Genomic DNA, 22,461 nt, shown 5'->3' on the forward strand with positions numbered 1-22,461 from the left:
ACAAGAGGGAAAATACTTCTGGGACAGAAATGTGGACATCACTGGAAAGGAATGATGTCGTGCACATAATGCAGTGAGCTAGTACAAACATATAACTATGATGGACTTGACCTGCAGTACCATGCCAATATGAGTAATGACAAGTCTAAAAGATATATAACTGGGAGGCAACTCCTCCATATCTTCCCCAACAGTGATTCATAATCTCAGGCCAAGGTACATTGCCAATGCAAATTGCCAGTCTAGGAATTGCCGACCAAAGAGCGAACTCATATAAGTTATACTATTAAGATTGACTACCCATACCTCTCATAAGTGAGACTATGGGACCACTTGAATAGAAATAAATATAGAATAGAGCTGTGAAATGAATTCATCTTCCTGAATCAAACCAATCTAAAATGACTCTTGCGTCAACACATGCCTGGAAAATTAAAGCGTGGAAAGAAAATAGCATATCTGAAGATATTTCCTTTGGCTCAACATCACCAATCACTCCTGTAGGCAAACCTCTCATCCCCTATGAACTAAACTACACCTTTACCAACCCAAAATTTAAGTAAATATAGCAAGACCCAGGTATCAAACATAACATTCGCTACTTCAGTTTACCAGAAGACAGGTCAATAAACACCATCAGATCGAGGCTCAGGCTATAAACCAACAAATTAATTTATTTAATGACTGTTCAGTACAAACAGTAATTACAAACTTTACTATTTGCCTTGAAAGTTCAAGATAACAGTAACACTGCTCTGCGCTAACCCTGAACACAAGATCAATACTCAAACACCACTATTCTTCTCTTATGTAAAGAAATCCTACGATTGCAACTGTGAATAACTATGCACCTCTTATGGCTTTAGACTGACTGTCAACTGGGGAAATAAGTCACCATTCAAAATGTTTTGAAGACTTAATTAAAAAAAGGACATTAGAAATGTATTCTCTCAACTACATTAGATGGACAGCTCATCTATATAGATGTTTGAATTGACTGGAACCATTTGATTAATTAACTTGCATCTTTGAATGATCTATTCTGTCGCCCAGTCAAGTACAATGTCAGTAATCAAACCATGGATGCCAAAGACGTCCCCAAATATGTATGTCCCTTGCCCTGAGGTGTGAATATCAGTTGGATTGTAATATAATCTAATACTTTAACATCCACTCTCTCCATCACTGATACACCGTGGCTGCAATGTGTGCTGTCTACAGGATGCACTGCAGCAACTCGCCATGGCTTCGTGGGCAGGACCTCCCAAACCCACAACCTCCACCACACCGAGAAGGACAAGGGCAGCAGGTGCTTGGGAACACCATCTCCGCCAAGTCACACACCATCCCGACTTGGACATATGCCACTGTTCCTCCAGTGTCGCTGGGTCAAAATACTGGCACTCCCTATCCAACAGCACTGAGAATATCTTCAGCGGTTCAAGAAGGCTCACCAGCACCTTCTGAAAGGCAACTAGGGATGGGTAATCAATGTTGGCCTCAGCAGCAACACCAGTGTCCAGAGAACAAATTTTTTTTAAATTTGAAAGATTATCTAGCAGTAACCAATTTTGAACCCTGCATGTATCGTGATTCAAAAACAAGGAATAAAATAATGTACCATAAACAAAAATACTTCATTTATATTACCCTCAATCAAGTGGGAGAGCTGTGAAAGACCCAAGTCACACAATTTGTACTGCTCTCCAACTCTACCACGGATTAATATAGAATGTGTGACCAATTTACATAATTTTCATACATTTCCATTGACGTAATATATAGGTTGCAGCTTTCCAGTTAACCAGTACCATCAACATGCATGTAATGACAAATAAATAAACTGGTTTTTCAGGAGGGGAGCTGAGGGAGAACAGAGAATCAATTAACTTCTAATTAAATGATCATCTCCCACTCTTAAAGCTCACTTCCCTGGCAAAAGAGCCAGGTGCATGGCACGCTCCAACTTGTAACACAAAATTGTAACATGAGAGTTCCAGCCCACAATCCTCACACATGATATATTTCTCCTCCATGAATTCTGCAATGCAGTCAGTTCAATAAAGAAAAATAATGTAGATGCTAGGCTTTTTCATCACCAGTGGTTAGATGCAACTTGGGCTGTAATGGTTCAGCGTGCCATTCTGATTCTTATTTCATTGGAGATTATAGTACCATATCTTATTGTTAGGAGTGGCGTAGGAAGACAACAGAATTCGTGTCAACTGCAATCACCAGTGTTTCATCTGCTCGGAAAGAGCCTGGCTAAGAAAGGGATGGGACCTCTAGCCACTCTTTTCACTGAGTCCAGGCTGGGTTGAACTTCCTTTCTATGGGCCCAAGTTTCCACATGATTTGCGCCTGATTTTTAGGAGCAACTGGTGGAGAACGGACTATCTTAGAAATCGCAATTCTCCACATTTTTTTTTCTGCAGTTCTAGTGAGGTAGAACAGTTCTACTTTAGAACAGAATTTTTTCTTCAAAAGGGGGCGTGTCCGGCCACTGAAGCCTGATTTCAAAGTTTCCACAGTGAAAACGTACTCCAAACTAAAGTAGAATGGAGCAAGTGAAGATTTTTGTAGAACTGAAAAAACCTGTTGTACACATTAAAAAAAAATCAGGCGCAGGTTACAAATTAGGCGTCCAGAACGAGATGGGGGGGGAGGGAAGTCATTAAATTCTACAATAAATCCTTATTTATACTTCTACAAATATTATACAAATAAATCCAACCTGAATAAACATTTATAAGCAAAGAAAAGATTAAATAAACCATCTTCCTACCTGTGTGAAAGTGCTTCAGCCATCGATCGAAGGAGACAGCGGCTTGTTGCCGCGCAGGGGAGGGAGGGGAAGGAGACAGCGGCTTGTTGCCGCGCAGGGGAGGGAGGGGAAGGAGACAGCGGCTTGTTGCCGCGCAGGGGAGGGAGGGGAAGGAGACAGCGGCTTGTTGCCGCGCAGGGGAGGGAGGGGAAGGAGACAGCGGCTTGTTGCCGCGCAGGGGAGGGAGGGGAAGGAGACAGCGGCTTGTTGCCGCGCAGGGGAGGGAGGGGAAGGAGACAGCGGCTTGTTGCCGCGCAGGGGAGGGAGGGGAAGGAGACAGCGGCTTGTTGCCGCGCAGGGGAGGGAGGGGAAGGAGACAGCGGCTTGTTGCCGCGCAGGGAAGGGAGGGGAAGGAGACAGCGGCTTATTGCCGTGGAGGGAGGAGAGGGAGGGGAAGGAGACAGCGGCTTGTTGCCGCGCAGGGGAGGGAGGGGAAGGAGACAGCGGCTTGTTGCCGCGCAGGGGAGGGAGGGGAAGGAGACAGCGGCTTGTTGCCGTGGAGGGAAGGGAAGGAGACAGCGGCTTGTTGCCGCGAAGGGGAGGGAGGGGAAGGAGACAGCGGCTTGTTGCCGTGGAGGGAGGGGAAGGAGACAGCGGCTTGTTGCCGCGCAGGGAAGGGAGGGGAAGGAGACAGCGGCTTATTGCCGTGGAGGGAGGAGAGGGAGGGGAAGGAGACAGCGGCTTGTTGCCGCGCAGGGAAGGGAGGGGAAGGAGACAGCGGCTTATTGCCGTGGAGGGAGGAGAGACAGGGGAAGGAGACAGCGGCTTGTTGCCGCGCAGGGGAGGGAGGGGAAGGAGACAGCGGCTTGTTGCCGCGGAGGGGAGGGAGGGGAAGGAGACAGCGGCTTGTTGCTGCGGAGCGGAGGGAGGGGAAGGAGACAGTTGAGAAGGGAAGCCTCAGTGCTGATGTGCTGATGGCAATGTGGTTTTATTAAAAAATGTTCAAAAATTAAACAGCTACAAAGAACTACAAAAATGGCCGAGTGCCAATGTTTTTTTTCACACTGAGCATGCGCGAACGCTCCAATGCGCATGCGCAGCGTTGCCGGCAGGAAAAAAACTAATTTAAATAGTACCCGCCCCCTCCCACTTATAAAATCGGCGCGAGTGTAGGCTCCGCCCCCCTGGGCGCCACGCCAAACAGACAAGGAACTGCAGAGCGCTCGAGAATAGCGCTTTTTTTTTCTGGCGCCGTTTTAGGCGCAAAAAACGGGCACCCAGCTCGGAGGGGCGCCCGTTTTTTATCCTGTGGAAACTTGGGCCCATTAACTCTACTTTAGCCACTGCTTTCCAATAAGGAAAGCTAAAAAAAAAAGTCAGTCATTTAGGCTGCTCACAAGGACCCAAGTCAGATCAACAATGGTTTGATATTGACAAGCGCTTGGAGACAGGTTACTTGCTCATATTGGTTGAGCAATCGCGTGTGGCCTGAGGAGACGTAAAGAAAAAAATGAAAGTTTACACATTGAAAGTAACATTCCAGTTTGCATGTTTAAAAAAAAACAGATCTTGCAATCAAATAAAAGTGATTTTTTTTTTTTGCAAATCACAATTGCATTAGCTAATCTCAGCCAGGGTTGGAGATGGGGTTCTACAATTAACCTCTGTGACCTTGATTTGGGGGGAGGAGGAAAATCAAGCAGGAATCTCACTGGAATGACAGCTATCCTATGACCAAGGCTTGAAGTGCAATTATGTTGACATTAAGTCCAGACAGGCACAACTGTAATGTTGCCTATGGTAGAATAGCCCAACATTTTTTGATTCGGCTCATACATGAGGAATGGGCACTTAGAATCATAGAAATATACAGCACGGAAGGAGGCCATTCTGTCCATGCCGGATGACAAAGAGCTATACAGCCTAATCCCACTTTACAGCTCTTGGTCAGTAGCAGTTCTAGTGCACCTCCAAGTACTTATTAAATGTGGTAAGGGTTTCTGCCTCTACCATCCTTTCAGGTAAAGAGTTCCAGACCTCCACCACCCTCTGGGTGAAAAAAATTCCCTACAAATCCCCTCTAAACCTCCTACCAATTACTTAAAATCTATGCCCCCTGGTTGTTGACCCCTCTGCTAAGGGAAATAGGTCCCTCCTAAACACTATTTAGGTCCCTCATAATTTTATACACCTCAATAAGGTCTTCCCTTAGCCTCCTCTGTTCCAATGAAAACAACCCTATCCAATCTTTCCTCATAGCTAAAATTCTCCAGTCCAGGCAACATCCTCATAAATCTCCTCTGTACCCTCTCAAGTGCAATCGCATCTTTCCTGTAATGTGGTGACCAGAACTGCATGTGGCCTAACTAGTGTTTTATACAATTCAAGCATAATCTCCCTGCTCTTATATTCCAATCCTCGGCTAATAAAGGCAAGTATATCGTATGCCTTCTTAACCACATTATCTACCTGTCCTGCTATCTTCAGGGATCTGTGGACATGCATTCCAAGGTCCCTCTGTTCTTCTACATTTATTGTGTATTCCCTTGCCTTGTTCGCCTTCCCCAAATGCATTACCTCACACTTCTCCGGATTGAATTCCATTTGTGAATGTTCTGCCCACTTGACCAGGTCAGCGATATCTTTTTGCAGTCTACAATTTTCTTCTTCATTATCAACCACATGGTCAATTTTTGTATCATCTGCAAACTTCTTAATCGTACCCCCTACATTCAAGTCTAAATCATTGATATATACCACAAAAAGCAAGGGACGTAGTACTGAGCCGTGCGGAACCCCACTGGGGTTCACAAGAACACCCATCGACTATTTCCTTTTGCTTCTGAGCCAATTTTGGATCCAACTTGCCACTTTGCCTTGGATCCTATGGGCTTTTACTTTTGTGGATTGTGCAAGGTACTGTAGCAAGTTGGTATGTATGAAATGGTACCCCTTGCAGGAATCAAGAGAGAAAGTCGAGAAAATATCAACAAACTTCCAGGAACTATTTCCCTCATTTGGTATAAAAACTTTTAAGATAGCCACATACAATGGTTTATTAGTGGAAACCAGCGATGCGACTACCATAAAAACAGTATCTTAAGCTATCATGCTCAAAGTGTCAATTGATCCTCATTTCCTTGCCAATAGGAGACATGGAAGACTTTGCCAATCTACAATACCAAGTAAAACAAGGTGTTTAAATAGGATTTTATTTAGTCTTAACGAGTCAGTGTTCATATATGTTAAACATTGTGATAAAAATACAATTCACTGCACAACCTTTGTAGAAGGATATTAGGAAACAAAAAGCAAAATCAAGCAAATATATTTAACCAACAGGCCTTTGGGGTGAATAGTAATATTTATTTGATCTCAGTTTGTTCAAAGCTGGTAAAGTCTTTGCTTCCTAAAACTGGCATGTGGTGCACTATACCATCCAATGCTGATTAAATGTTTTTTAATTTAGTTAAATCAATTTATATGCAAATTAGATCAAAAGAAATTGTTGCACTGATTACTTATGGCATATTAAAATTCTACTGTGTCCCCAAAAAGCTTGAATTAAAAAAAAAATAGAAATGCAAAGTACTTACAACATATTTTATCTTTGCAACATGAAAAATGAATCAGGACAATGAACAGACAAAAAGATGCTTGATCCACAGGCTACTGACAGATCTTCTATGTTGCGAAGTGATTCCAGGTCATCAGCAGGAAATAGTCTGCCTTTCATAACACTAACCTTGGCAACCAGTACTCCAAAGTAACAGCTTATCTTTATTTGGCGAGTGACCATTTTGTTCATTACCCTGAAGATAATGAATTCAAACAAAAACAATAAATCCAACCAAATCAGCATGTGATGAATTTGGGTCCAAGTTACCTTCTTGGTTCATTGGTGGTAATAATTTCCTTAAGTGGTCTGAGTGTATCATTTTAATGGGAGTTTGATCACACTGCCCTATATATATATCCACTTGTAAGCGAGCATGATCCAGGGATAAAACAATGGTATCACCTTACAATCTGGACTAGATAGCCTGGCATCAGATCAAACAAGAGTTAAACTAGGCTTGAGAGTTAAAGCTTGGTCTGAATCATTAAGCTGCTTTATTCCATAGCAAAACAAAAAATACAGAGCAACAATGATGATCAGATTCGCTGAGTTCAAATGATAAAACTTGGCTTCACGTAATGATCCAAAAATATTGAACGCAGAACCTCCTCCCACCGTTGCCTTTTGTTGTCTGACTGCCCGTCAACCTCCTGTTTCCAAAAGCCATCTTGCCTTTTGGTATTTGTGTTCTAATTTTTTTTTTAAAGTATTTCTCATTGTGTCAAAAAGCCTGTCCTTCTCAGTCTGACATAGATCGAAGGATTTTCACACGGCTTTCCAACATAACTATGAGAGCTGTCTTTACGAATAAGGCTCAAGTCAGAAGTGTGATGGAATACGCGCACTCTCCTGGATGGGTACAGACACAACAACATTCAAGAAGCTTGACATCATCCATGACAAAGCAGAGAGAAGGAGGAAAAGATGTGAAGGAGTGAAGGGAGGAAGAAAAGGAAAGAAATTAAGAGATATAAACAGAAACATAGAAATTACAGTTGGACAGAAGCAGATATAGACACGGTAGGAGATACTTTATTTCTGTCCATGAGCAATGCTGGAAAGATAAAACTTTGGGCCCAAGTTTCCACATGATTTGTGCCTGATTTTTTAGGAGCAACTGGTGGAGAACGGACTATCTTAGAAATCGCAATTCTCCACATTTTTTTTTCTGCAGTTCTAGTCAGGTAGAACAGTTCTACTTTGGAACAGAATTTTTTCGTCAAAAGGGGGCGTGTCCGGCCATTGACGCCTAATTTCAAAGTTTCCACAGTAAAAACGTACTCCAAACTAAGTTAGAATGGAGCGTGAAGATTTTTGTTGAACTGAAAAAACCTGTTCTACACATTAAAAAATCAGGCGCAGGTTACAAATTAGGCGTCCAGAACGAGATGGGGGGGGGAGGGAAGTCATTAAATTCTACAATAAATCCTTATTTATACTTCTACAAATATTATACAAATAAATCCAACCTGAATAAACATTTATAAGCAAAGAAAAGATTAAATAAACCATCTTCCTACCTGTGTGAAAGTGCTTCAGGCAGGGAGAATGCTGCAGTCAGCCTGAGGCGCCTGTTCTTCCCGCCGGGGGGGCGGGGGGAGGAGGCGCCCGTGTTCTTTCCCGCGGCGGGGGGGAGGAGGCGCCCGTTCTTCCCGCGGGGGGGGGGGGGGGGAAAGAGGAGAAGCGCCCGTTCTTCCCGCGGGGGGGGGGGGGGGGGGGGAGGAGAGGAGGCGCCCGTTCTTTCCCGCGGGGGGGGGGGGGGGGGGGAAAGAGGGAGAGAGAGGAGGCGCCCGTTCTTCCCGCGGGGGGGGGGGGGACAGTGAGAAGGCTGCAAGTGCTGATGTGCTGATGGCAATGTGCTTTTATTAAAAAAAATTTCAAAAATTAAACAGCTACAAAGAACTACAAAAATGGCCGAGTGCCAATGTTTTTTTCACACTGAGCATGCGCGAACGCTCCAACGCACAGCGTTGCCGGCAGGAAAAAAACGAATTTAAATAGTACCCGCCCCCTCCCACTTACAAAATCGGCGCGAGTGTAGGCTCCGTGCCAGGCAGACAAGGAGCTGCAGAACGCTCCAGAATCGCGATTTTTTTTTAGGCGCCGTTTTAGGCGCGAAAAACGGGCCCCCAGCTCGGAGGGGCGCCCGTTTTTTATCGTGTGGAAATTTGGGCCCTATATGTTGCACCTGCCATTATAAAACAAAATATCTCGACCCAGTGAGGCAGGTAAATTCTGCTGGTATATATAAAAAAAAAGCAGCTCAACTCTGTGGCGCAGCAGCTAAATGAACGAACGTGACAAAGAACTTGAGGAAAGGAAGGTTGGTGGTGGGGCGGTAGTTTGCAAGGAGAGGTCAAGCGTAGGATTTTTGAGGAGTGGTGCCAACAGTGGTTTTGAAATGGATGGGATCTGTGGAGAGGGAACCATTTACATTGTCAATTAGCATGGGGATCTGGAAGGGAAGTTAGGTGGAAATGGGATCAAGTGAGCAAGAGGTGGGTCTCACTAACAAGATGAGCTCAGAGAGAGCATGAGAATAGATACGGGAGAAATTAGGCTCAGAGCTCAGGGCGGGGGTTGTAGAAGCAGCAGAATGGATGATCTCAATCTTACGAACAAAGAAGTTCATGAGCTCCTCACACTTGTTGGAGACGAGGATGAAGGAGGCTGTTACAGCAGTTTAAGGAGACAGATGATAGTGAAGAGAAGAATTTTTGCTTTCCGAGATGATCTTGGAGCAGTAGGTGGAGTTAGAAGAGAAAAGTGAGACCTGACGCTTGATGTGTTCCAACCACTTCTGGTAATGGATGGCTTGACGTGCTAAACTCTGTGCCCTTTGGACTTGAGAGAGCAAAGATCGAGGCCATACCAGAGGATCCGATCAGAATGTGTAACGGTTTGCTGGGGACAAGGGTATCAAACATGGACGTGAAGGAGTGGTTAAACAGATCAATGGCAGCAGATGTATTGAGGGAAATGAAGTAGCAAAGGCGAGCTAGTTAGGAAAGTGCAGTTTTAAGTGACGTGGAGTGGGCTTGGAAGGCAATAGAGGGATATGGGTGTTGAGGGATACAACAAAGTATTCGGCTATGGCCTGGTCTATGATAGAGACCATGAGAATAGAGATGCCTTAAGTGCAGATGGGCCACAGGAGATAGTGATGTTAAGTGGATAGCTTTGCATATCGGTAGGAGTGTTTACATGGAGGAAGAGGATTCAGGATAACAAGAGGCCACTTAATTCAGGGGAGCGGACAAGGGGAGATGCAATGAAGATTAAAATCACCAAGGATGAGTTGTTGCTCAGTACAAAGGTTGAGGGAAGAAAGGAGGGAGGGTAATGTGGGTTGGGGCTGACGGGTGCTAGACAATTAATTTTTTTAAAGAGGCAAGAGGGGTGGAACAAAGTGAGGTGTTCAAAGGAGCAGAATGTGCCAGAGGACATGGGGGGGCGGGGAAAGAGACCAACTAGCGGCGAGAGCAGGATCAGATGAGCAACAGCGGCGGGGATAAAAGCAGCAGCGTCCGAGTCCCGAGATCAGAGTCTAGGGGAATCAAGGAATATGGAGATCGGGGGGGAAAGTGGAGCTGAGGTCAATGATCAGCCATGATCTTATTCCTACTCCTATTTCTTGTGTTCTTTTGGGCTAGACTTTCCACTATGATCGCTAAAATGTACGATATTTCCGGCCTTAGAGCTTTTTTTATTTTTCAGAATTGCTGGATTATCACCCATTTTAAAAAACGCTAGTTTCGCTTTTTTAATTTGGGCGATAGACTTAGCGATGTGAAATGAGCGATAACGATGTATTCAGTCGTGCAAGGCTGGCGTCCATAGTAACGGCCATTCTGCGCATTTATGTTTTTTTTCAGGCAAAGAACTTTTCCCGCGATTCTGGAGGTCAGGGGTCAGATAAGATGCTCTCACGCAAGATGTGCGCATCCTGGATGCTCCCTGGAAAATTTGCATTTACTGCCATGATTATTTGCTTGTGGTCGACAACGAGCTGCACAGAAAGTGGAATCCCTTTCGCTTCCTAAACACCTCTGCATCCTGTAAAGGTGCTCGCGGGGCTATATGCGTACAGTCTATTGCTCCCTGCACCTTGGGGAAGTTTGCTATTCTCAAGAACCCCAAAGCCCTCTCACTCTGTGCCTCCCTGGTCATAGGGAAGTTTATAAAGTCCATCCTGCGTGCGTAAAGGGCTTCAGTCACCTGTCCAATGCAGCAATATGTGGCGTGCTGAGAGATACCGCAAATGTCACCAACTGAGGCCTGAAAGGAGCCCGATGCATAAAGGAAAGTGCCACAGTAACCTTAACCTCAACGGGCAGTGCAGTCCTGATGGTGCTAGTAAGCTGCAGATCTCCTTTAATTAGCTGGCATATTTCACTGATGATCTCCTTTCGGAATCGCAGCCTTCTAATGTACATGTTATCGGGCAAGTCCAGCTATGATTGCTTATCCCTTTAAATGCGTTGGGTGTAACATCTTCTCCTCCTCAGCAGTCTGCCACCTCTTTGATTGGGCACATAATGCTCTTCAATGATCCCTCTCCCATCTCTATTCTGCAGCATGTGAGTAGTCATCAATACTGGTTGAGAAATTAGAGACCCCATCACTATAAATGCCCTAATCTGTCTTCTTAAATTGTCCTCAACAAATACAATGTGATTAGATGATTGGCAAGATTCAAAAACGCCCTTAAAATCACTCACAAATTACTTCTCCTCACAACCACTTCAAGTAGTCTTTTATTAAAGATCCTCTGAATTATAAAATGGCATCCATATTGCAGAGTTAAGGTCTGGTGAGTGCAGCTTTTCTTGAGTGTCTTTTTGGGCGAATTATGGGCGAAATGCCGAAAGCAGCTCTCAGCGATAATCTGGCCGATAATCGGGCGCTAGTTTCCATTATAAACAGTATTCTGGGCCTTGCATGAGGATGACATCATATATATATATTTTTTTAAATAGGCCAGGCGATGCAGCTCATTCCTGCATGTCGAAAGTTGCGCTGGCGATAAATGGATGATAATCGGGCGCTAGTTTCCATTTTTCATTAAATATGGGTGATAGTCTGAATCTCAGCGCTTATATGGGTGATGATGTGCCGAAAGTCTAGCCCAATGTTTTTAACTAAAAGGGGCATTGGCATTTAAAAAAAATTATACCTTTGTGCTATTATCTTTCAGACTTGTATTCAGTTTACTCTACAAAATACTTACAATTTCTGTTGAGAATTGTGAACAAAGATTAAGTCAGAAATATTGCACCATTTTTCTCTTTCTGATCAAAATATTTTGAACTAATTTCAGCAGCCTAACTGAACAGCATCCAGCAAGGCCAAGTCTACTTCAGCATGCATCCCTGCACTCAATCTGCATTCTGCTCACAATGATGTCAATGCTTTTCTTTCTCCTGCCAAGAAACCTTAAAGGGGTAAAAGTCATATTTATTTCTAAAATTACTGTGTGAAAATGAAGACCATTTTGAAAACATCTTAACAATAGGTCTTTACGAGTAAATATCCATGAGCAAAAAGGAATTAATTGGGCACCTAGGATGCTGTGTACTCTTTACTGGAATAAAAATTCAAACAAATCCATTTGACTGCAAGCACAAATAGGGCCTGCTCAATAAAAAGAAACTATCACTATTGGAATAATCTCAAAAACAGATTGAGCATAGCAGTAGTTAGTTAAAAGGTTAACTATTTGCACTAATGATTGTGAGGATTTATCAGTTAAGTATTATTTTAACTTAAAGTCTTGTGCACATTTATCATGCAAGGAATGTTGGACCAGAAATTTGGCCACACAGCACCTACTTTTAAAGTGCTAAACGGCCACCTAATTTAACTGTTAGTGTCCACAGCTCACCGGCTCGATGATAATGAGGCCTGAGACCCATTATCAAGTGTGCTTCAGACAGGACACGCCCGAATTTCTAAGCTATTATACACATATTGCAGCAGCGCACCAAATGTCAGGGAATACCAGAGCACCCAATGTGTACAGCTGGTATACTGCAACTATAATGTTACATATGGTTGCATAAACTAGAAATTCAAGGGATTGGAGGCAGGGGGGGTTTGGTCGAAAACATATTCCAGGATTTTGCGGTATGAATAACGGTGAGGCTATCAGTGCTCACCATTAATATGGAGTAAATCGGACAGCAGCTTTTGGCATCCGCACATGTGCAGTAAAACGTGGAAAGAGAGAAGTTTGTGTCTGATATACCCTACTCCTTCACTAGCTGCATACCGGTACCTCGCCGAGAGACTCTGCATTGAAATACATGCAAGGGTGTGAATTGACGGTACTTACCCACTAGATATCCACCAAACATGCCAGGAAAAGGTTCGGTCTTGTCAATTCAAGTATAAGTGAATTTTCAATGGCATGATAAGCAATGTTCCCTGTAATTATTTTTTTGGCTGTGCAGCCCAATCAAATTTTCGCTCATGAGCGGTTTCTCCCATGCAATAGACCACTGAGCGGCCGTGCAGCTTAACAGGAACATTGGTGATATGTCTTAATTTATGCCAAACAACCTCGCAGGCACTGAAAATTAACTTGTACAAGTGTGGAGTCTCATTCCTTCAGATTTTAATTAGGCTGTAACTATTTGTAACACCAAATTTCTGATTGATTCCCTTAGGGGGTAAGACACACCCAGCAGTTTGTCTGGAATGTGTAATTAGATACTGCCTGTCTGAGTAATCAGGATCTTTGCAATGTGTAATATGATCCATTCACTGTGACAGCCAGCTCCAGAGCTCAGTGCTAACACTACTCCTTTCAGTCATGTTAAGACAGTTGAACAGACAGGGCTCACTCTCCCAGGTTACGAGCACTCACACTGGCAAGTTCAGATAGGAAGGGATGAGGCCATGGAGGGATTTTAACATGAGGATGAGAATTTTAAAATCAAGATTTTGGTAGACAATGTTGCCCCCAATTTTTTTTATTTTTTTTTGAGTGCACAATCCCTTTAATGGGCTGTGCGGGGCCTCCACATAGTTGCGCAGCTTAGTGAGCCACAGGGGTGATGGGTGAATGGGGCTTGTTGCACGTTAGGATACATGCAGCAGAGTTTTGGATGAGCTCAAGTTAATTGAGCGTGGAAGATAGGAGGCCGGCCAGGAGAACATTGGAATAGTCAAGTCTGGCAAATAACACAATGTAATATTATGTATATTGTAGGACCAACACAAATTACGCTCTTATTTTTTAAAAATTCATTTATTTATTGCCCATTCTTAGTTTCCCATGAGGGGGTGGTAGTGAGCTGCCTTCTTGAACTGTTACGGCCGGGGGGGGGGGGGGGAGAAAGAGAACGAGGTGGGTGTGGAAGAACGTGATTCAGGCCTAACTGAGGGTGGGAAAATGTGATCCATCTTCCCAGCTGAATCATGTTATTGCTCTCATCCCCACTCTTTTAGACCTGGATCACATTCTATCCCACTGTTCTCACAGTGCTGCACCCACCCCCCACCGGCCCTTAACCTGCAACAAGTTCCAACAACTCCCAAAGTTCCATCGAGCTCCTGTTTCTCTCCCCTCTCCTGGAGCTCCTCTTTCTTCCCCCGGCCCTTCGATCACCTCTCCTCTCCCTCCTCCATAGTCTCTCTTTCCCCCCCTCGATCCAATCCCCTCCCCCCTCCGAATCCCTCTCCTCTCCCCCTACCCCTTCTCTCTCCCCCACACCTCCATATGATATTGTGGATCTGTTTGGGATTACAAATTCCTGTTGGGTTTCTGTTATACCTGCATAAGATAGCAAGGCTGGAAAAACAGCACCACTGAAGGGCTGCTTTGAATTATTATTCTCATGTTCTTTCGATCCTTGGTTACAAAACTGCAATATTTGGGGTAATCATATTCAACCAAATGGTAGTCAAAGTTTACATCTCCCAATATCATTTCCTCTGCAAGTGTTTTTGCTCAAGCCACCAGTGGCCCAGAACTCCCACCCAGTCGCTGTGTCATCGGCAATAAGAAACAAATTTGAGCGATCCCCAAGGCTATGCTTTTGATCCCTTCTCCTCCTCCCCTTCGATCCCCTCTTCTCCTGCCCCGCTTCAATCCCCTCTCCTCCCGCCCCCACTTCAATTCCCTCTCCTCCCTTCCGGCCCCCCTTCAATCCACTCTCTTCCCTTCCTCCCCCGCCCTTTCGATCCCCTCTCTTTCATAGAAACATAGAAAATAGGTGCAGGAGTAAGCCATTCGGCCCTTCGAGCCTGCACCGCCATTTAATGAGTTCATGGCTGAGCATGCAACTTCAGTACCCCATTCCTGCTTTCTCACCATACCCCTTGATCCCCCTAGTAGTAAGGACTACATCCAACTCCTTTTTGAATATATTTAGTGAATTGGCCTCAACAACTTTCTGTGGTAGAGAATTCCACACGTTCACCACTCTCTGGGTGAAGAAGTTTCTCCTCATCTCGGTCCTAAATGGCTTACCCCTTATCCTTAGACTGTGACCCCTGGTTCTGGACTTCCCCAACATTGGGAACATTCTTCCTGCATCTAACCTGTCTAAACCCATCAGAATTTTAAACGTTTCTAAGAGATCCCCTCTCATTCTTCTGAACTCCAGTGAATACAAGCCCAGTTGATCCAGTCTTTCTTGATATGTCAGTCCCGCCATCCCGGGAATCAGTCTGGTGAACCTTCGCTGCACTCCCTCAATAGCAAGAACGTCCTTCCTCAAGTTAGGAGACCAAAATTGTACACAATGCTCCAGGTGTGGCCTTACCAAGGACCTGTACAACTGTAGTAACACCTCCCTGTCCCTGTACTCAAATCCCCTTGCTATGAAGGCCAACATGCTATTTGCTTTCTTCACCGCCTGCTGTACCTGCATGCCATCCTTCAATGACTGATGTACCATGACACCCAGGTCTCGTTGCACCTCCCCTTTTCATAATCTGTCACCATTCAGATAATAGTCTGTCTCTCTGTTTTTATCACCAAAGTGGATAACCTCACATTTATCCACATTATACTTCATCTGCCATGCATTTGCCCACTCACCTAACCTATCCAAGTCACTCTGCAGCCTCATAGCATCCTCCTCGCAGCTCACACTGCCAACCAACTTAGTGTCATCCGCAAATTTGGAGATACTACATTTAATCCCCTCGTCTAAATCATTAATGTACAATGTAAACAGCTGGGGCCCCAGCACAGAACCTTGTGGTACCCCACTAGTCACTGCCTGCCATTCTGAAAAGTACCCATTTACTCCTACTCTTTGCTTCCTGTCTGACAACCAGTTCTCAATCCACGTCAGCACACTACCCCCAATCCCATGTGCTTTAACTTTGCACATTAATCTCTTGTGTGGGACCTTGTCAAAAGCCTTCTGAAACTCCAAATACACCACATTAACTGATTCTCCCTTGTCCACTCTACTGGAAACATCCTCAAAAAATTCCAGAAGATTTGTCAAGCATGATTTTCCTTTCACAAATCCATGCTGACTTGGACCTATCATGTCACCTCTTTCCAAATGCACTGCTATGACATCCTTAATAATTGATTCCATCATTTTACCCACTACCGATGTCAGGCTGACCCATCTATAATTCCCTGTTTTCTCTCTCCCTCCTTTTTTAAAAAGTGGGGTTACATTGGCTACCCTTCACTCCAAAGGAACTGATCCAGAGTCTATGGAATGTTGGAAAATGACTGTCAATGCATCCGCTATTTCCAAGGCCACCGCCTTAAGTACTCTGGGATGCAGTCCATCAGGCCCTGGGGATTTATCGGCCTTCAATCCCATCAATTTCCCCAACACAATTTCCTGACTAATAAGGATTTCCCTCAGTTCCTCCTCCTTACTGGACCCTCTGACCCCTTTTACTACTCTACTCTCTCTGCTCTTGAACCCTTTCCTCTCCTGTCTTCCCCCCGATCTCCACTCCACCCCCTCGATCCCCTCTCCTTTCCTCCTCCCCCCATTTCCATCCCCGACCTTCTCCACATGGAGCCGAGGAAAGCAGGCCGCAGCCCCACTGGGGACTGCGCATCCGTGACCGGATTGAGTGCGCATACTTGGCGCTGAACGGGCGCACATGTGCAGAGAGAGTTGAAATTGTGTTGCAAATAGTCACTCCATTTCAATTATTGTTGGAGATTTTTTTATAATAATTTAAAAAAAATTTACTTTTGCTTTGTCTCTTAACTCTCTATGCATCCTGTTTCCTTTCCTTCTCTTTATTTAACTTTCTCTGCATGAGTTTACATTGAATTAAATATTCTAACTTACACTTCCTGGTTTAGACTGCATGAGGATTCTTCAATCTGATTTGTTGATGAGACACTCTATTGCTTGTCCTGTTCACACAGGTCCCAGATCCACTGTAGAGGGCACCCGATGACCACAAGTTGCTGCTCAAAAGCCCATGAAAAGTCTGTGGGCAGCTGTAAACATGATGAACGGTGAGCGCCGTTCGTTCGCTGCTGACCGCACTGCTCGGGTCATTGCAATAAACATTTGAAATCTGGGATGTTGCTGGGTGTAGTTGACAATGTTGGAGCCGTTTCGAAATTAGCATTTCCTTGCTACTTATGTTGCAGAAAACATAAATGTGATGTGGAAAACCTAGTATAACAAGAGCATCGCTTTACATACTCCCGCAGCAGGTGGTGTTCTTCTGAGGTGGGCCAAAGTTTACTGTTGTGGGACAGTGCAGAAAGAGCTTTAACTTGCATCAGTGCAGGCAATATCTGAATTGCGAGTGAGAACCTGGTCCTGAAAAGTACAAAATTGTTCATCTACCTAGCCAGTAAGAAAAATTTTAATGCACTCACCTGAAGTACAAATTTCTGATCGATGAACCTTTTTGCAATACTAGGCTGGAAATCTGGACACTCCAGAAACCGCAGGAAAAATTCATATACAAGCTTAAACAGAAAAAATTGACAATTAATAGAAATAATTCTGATGGCCCAAATAGGTTTAAAATCTGTACGCACCTGCATAAATTTTTCTCATGAACAATCATCCACCCACATGCTGATTTTCAATTCACTTTTTTATCAGCACCATGGGTTGAAAGGGGAAGGCTTCTTTAATGTATTTTTATTTTCTCCAAACCTTTCTTCTCAGATCTTCCTGAGCAGTACATAAACCACTAAACCTTCTCTTATTTTCTCTCATTATGGGGAAACTGGCTCAATCTGCAGGAACTCTGTGTGTGGCGGATTATTGATGTGAATCTATATTGCAGTGCTCTGAACCACAATGACAAACCAAACACCACTATCTTCAATACTTAATTATATGTTCTGCAATTTTACTGGAATTCTGGCAAACATTAAAAACTGAACAGGACAGCTTTTCTGACTGAGGCAATCTTTTTAGTCAATGCTATAAAAAAGCTATCAATTTGAAGAGATATTTTAGTCAACACTAAATCGATAGAGACACATATACCTATACCTCACACTCACGCATGTTGATTCCCTTGGTGTTGTGCACAGATCACATGCAAGCAGGGTTAGAGGGTGGGACGATAATTGGATGCAGGCGAAGATAGAGCGGTGGGAGTGGTGGGCAGTGCATCACGGGGAGAAGGTGTAGGAGAGTGTATGGGAGTGGAGAGCAGGATGGTGTGATGAGAAAAGAGAAGGAGGGGAAAGAGACAAAGGAGTGAGAAGTGAACAAATTGAGGAGGGGGACTGGCTCCCATGGGTGTTGGGTTTGTGGTGAGCAGCTCTTTGGACTTTCCTCTCAGAAAGGTGGTGGAGGGAAAGGATGAGATAGTAACCAGATCTTCAATCTTCAATCCTTCAGTGGGAGGAGTCAGGAAACAATAAATTTAAAAGCAGCAAGAGAAATATCAAGACTCTAGAGCAGAGCAAAGTTTTGGGTAAAAATAAACAGAGTGGGTCAGGAAGGGACAGAGAGAGTAACAAAAGGTAAAAAGGCATCAGTGACTAAGGTGACATCAGAGAAAAATAGAAAAAGTCAAAGCTAAAGGCACTATATCTGAATGCGCGAAGCATTCGCAACAAAATGCATGAATTAATAGCGCAGATAGAAATTAATATGTTTGATCTAATAGCCATTATGGGGATGTGGTTACAAAGCGACCAAGGTTGGGAACTAACTTTTAGAAGAGATAGGCAAATTGGAAAAGGAGGAGGGGTAGCCCTGATAATAAAGGATGGGATAAAGACAGTAAAGAGAAAGGATCTTAGCTCCAAAAATCAAGAAGTTGAATCAGTTTGGGTGGAGCTAAGAAACAGCAAAGGGCAGAAAACATTGGTGGGAGTTGTTTATAGGCCCCCAAACAGTAGTTGTAATGTAGGGCAGAGTATAAATCAGGAAATTAGAGGCGCATGTAACAAGGGAAATGCAGTAATCATGGGGGACTTTAATCTACATATAGACTTGGGAAAACCAAATTTGCAGTAATAATGTGGAGGACGATTTCATGGATTGTATACAGGATAGTTTTCTAAATCAGTATATTGAGGAACTGACTAGGGAACAGGCTATTTTAGATCTCGTCTTGTGCAATGAGAAGGGGTTAATTAATAACCTTGTAGTAAAGGGGCCCTTAGGGAAGATTGACCATAATATGATAGAATTTTATATTAAGTTATTAAGTGATTTAGTTAAATCCAAAACAAGGGTCTTAAATCTAAACAAAGCAAACTACGTATGTATGAGGGGCGAGGTGGCTAAGGTACATTGGGAAACTACATTGAAAGGTATGACAGTAGATGAGCAATGGCTAGCATTTAAAGAATTAATACATAATTTACAACAAATATACATTGCTTTAAAGCACAAAAACTCCAGAGGAAAAGTGGTCCAACCGTGGCTAACAAGAAAAGTTAAAGATAGTATTAGATCAAAGGAATAGGCTATTAATGTTGCCAAAAAGAGCACTAAGCCTGAGGATTGGGAGGATTTTAGAATTAAGCAAAGGAGGACCAAGAAATTGATAAAAAAAGGGAAAATAGAATGAGAGTAAACTAGCAAGAAACATAAAAACAGACTGTAAAAGCTTCTATAGATATGTAAAAAGAAAAAGATTAGCTAAAGTAAATGTGGTCCTTTACAGGCTGAGACAGGAGAAATTATAATGGGGAATAAGGAAATGGCAGAAATGAACAAATATTTTGTCTGTCTTCACGGAAGACGACGCAAAAAACCTCCCGGAAATAGTGGAGAACCAAGGGTCTAGTGAGAATGAGGAATTGAAAGAATTTAGTGTTCGTAAAAAAATAGTACTGGAGAAATGAATGGGACTGACAGCTGATAAATCCCCTGGACCTGATGGCCTACGTCCTAGGGTTTTGAAAGAGGTGGCTATAGAGATAATGGATGCAATGGTTGTCATCTTCCAAATTTCCATAGATTCTAGAAAGTTTCCCGTGGATTGGAAGGGAGCAAATGTAACCCTGCTATTTAAGAAAGGAGGGAGAGAGAAAAGGGGGAACTACGGACCAGTTAGCCTGACATCAGTAGTAGGGAAAATTTAGAATCTATAATAAGGACGTGGTAACAGGACACTTAGAAAATAACAGGATTGGGCAGCCAACACGGATTTTTGAAAGGAAAATCATGCTTGACAAATCTGTTGAGTTATTTTGAAATTGTAACTAGCATAGTAGATAAGGGGAAGCAGTGGATGTGGTGTATTTGGATTTTCAGAAGGCATTCAATAAGGTGCCACACAAGAGGTTGTTAAACAAATTTAGGGCTCATGGGATTGGGGGTGATATACTAGCATGGATTGAGGATTGGTTAATGGACTGGAAACAGGGTAGAAATAAACAGGGTCATTTTCGGGTTGGCAGACTGTAACTAGTGGGGGCACCGCAAGGATTACTGCTTGGGCCTCAGCTATTCACAATCTATATTAAGGGGACCAAATATAATATATCCAAGTTTGCTGATGATACAAAGCTAGGTAGGAATGTAAGTTGTGAGGAGGATGCAAAGAGGCTTCAAGGGGATATAGGCAGGCTAAGTGAGTGGGCAAGAACATGGCAAATGGAATATAATGTGGAGAAACGTGAAGTTAGCCACTTTGATAGGAAAAATAGAAAAACAGAATATTTTTTAAAAAGGAGAGAGATTGAGAAATGTTGGTGTTCAGAAGGACCTGGGTGTCCTTGTACACGAATCACTGAAATTTAACATGCAGGTACAGCAAGCAATTGGTATGTTGGCCCTTATTACATGAGGATTTGAGTATAAGAGTAAAGATGTCTTACTGCAATTATATAGGGCCCTGTTGAGACCACACCTGGAGTATTGTGTACAGTTTTGGTCTCCCTACCCAAGGAAGGATATACTTGACATTGAGGGAGTGCAACAAAGGTTCACCAGACTGATTCCTGGGATGGGGGGATTGTCCTATGAAAAAAGATTGAGTAGACTAGGCCTATATTCTCCAGAGTTTAGGTGATCTCATTGAAACATACAGAATTCTTACAGGGCTTGACAGGGCAGATGCAGGGAGGATGTTTCCCCTGGCTGGGAAGTTTCAAACCAGGGGTCACAATCTAAAGGGTCGGCAATTTAGGACTGAGATGAGGAGAAATTTCTTCACTCAGATGGTGGTGAATCTTTAGAATTCTCTACCCAAGAGGGTTGTGGATACTCAGTGGTTGAGTATATTCAAGACAGAGATAGATAGATTTTTGAATATTAAGAGAATCAAGGGATTATGGGGGTAGTGCAGGAAAGTCGAGTTCAGGTAGAAGATCAGCCATGATCTTATTGAATGGTGGAGCAGGCTCGAGGGAGCGAATGGCCTACTCCTGCTCCTCATTCTTATGTTGTTATGGTCAAGACAGCTTAAATTTGTTCTCAGGGGGAGGAACAACGCAGGGTGGGATTTCACCAGTTAGGGTGGAGGAGGTACCTATGGGTTTTCAACATATCAGAGCCAAACCTTTGTTTTAGTATAAGCTGGGGTTGTTGGTGCTTAGAGACACATTTCAGTTTTGGAGCGGGGGGCAGGGGGGGGGGGGGGTGTTGGCAGAGGAGGGCGGGCATTAACATCTCAAGATTGTTAGTATGTGGTTTGGGTCTCGGCTGCACCTTGATTCCAGTATCAGTAGGAGTGTATGTGCCATGTTCCAAAGATGTCAGACTGTGTTATTATGCCAGGGTTGGGACAGGCCAGATGCTTCATTTTGGGAGAGAAAGTATGTTGGGATAGCTATTTCTCATGTTTGGGCTGAAATTTATTGTTATGCGAGTAGGGGACATGGGAATGTCCTAATCCAGATTTCAGTCTCAGTGAGGCGAGGGTTTGAATGGTTAGGGAAAAATTTCAAAATTGTTGGAGGGGTGGGGGCCTCAATTTGATATCGGTGGTGAAGGAAATTAGGTGTGGGAAAACAAAACCTGTCAGGAACACAGTCAGCAGGGAGGGGAGAGAAATGCCCAGGCCTCCATTTCAGTCTCAATGGGGGGTAGGCAAGTGGGTATAAAATGGCTGATTTGGGTTGCATCAGATGTATTATGGTGGTGGCAGATTGACAATTATCAGCTGAGTATCACCATCCTTTGGAAGTTCCAGGAGTTGATCGGCAAGTATGCAATACTGAACAGTTTTGGTGAGGATCAGGTAAGATGAGTTAAGGTCAAGGAGCCTCGTGTAGTTTTTGCAAGAGCATCGTCTTCTGTGGCCATCATGGAGAACTTGACTCATGCGTGTCCACACACAGCATGGCCTTGACTGAAGAGCAGAATCATCGACTTAAACGGAATGCGAATAACACTCTGCAAATGCTTAAGTACTATTTCTTTATCTACAAAAGTGTGTTGCTATGGTTTTAAGTAACTTTGATTACGTAAGCAACAAAAATCAACTATGATGCAAGCAGTCATTTAAAAGTTTGCTTTGAAATAGTTGGTGAAATAGTAGGGACAGTGCTGCCTAATTAAAACCTATTAGGTGGAGTCCCATTCGACTCAATGAGTCATGTAACGTTACTCTCACAGCACCGTCTACAGGCAAACGAGCATTAAAATTTTGATGCTACTTACTGATGAGAGATCGAGATAAGAGAGCTTCCATCTATTAT

At 43.6% G+C, this 22,461-nt stretch overlaps 1 protein-coding gene across 1 annotated transcript in view; it reads right to left on the reverse strand.

The window, feature by feature from the left end:
• ppp2r5a (protein phosphatase 2, regulatory subunit B', alpha isoform) overlaps positions 1–22,461 on the reverse strand; it is a 277,052-nt gene that overhangs the window by 70,737 nt on the left and 183,854 nt on the right. Inside the window, exon 4 of the mRNA XM_070889507.1 lies at positions 17,215–17,307. Coding sequence (XP_070745608.1) covers positions 17,215–17,307 — 93 coding nt within the window. The remainder of the gene's footprint in view (positions 1–17,214; positions 17,308–22,461) is intronic.

This window comes from Pristiophorus japonicus, chromosome 9, assembly GCF_044704955.1.
Source record: "Pristiophorus japonicus isolate sPriJap1 chromosome 9, sPriJap1.hap1, whole genome shotgun sequence".
NCBI lineage: Eukaryota > Metazoa > Chordata > Chondrichthyes > Pristiophoridae > Pristiophorus > Pristiophorus japonicus.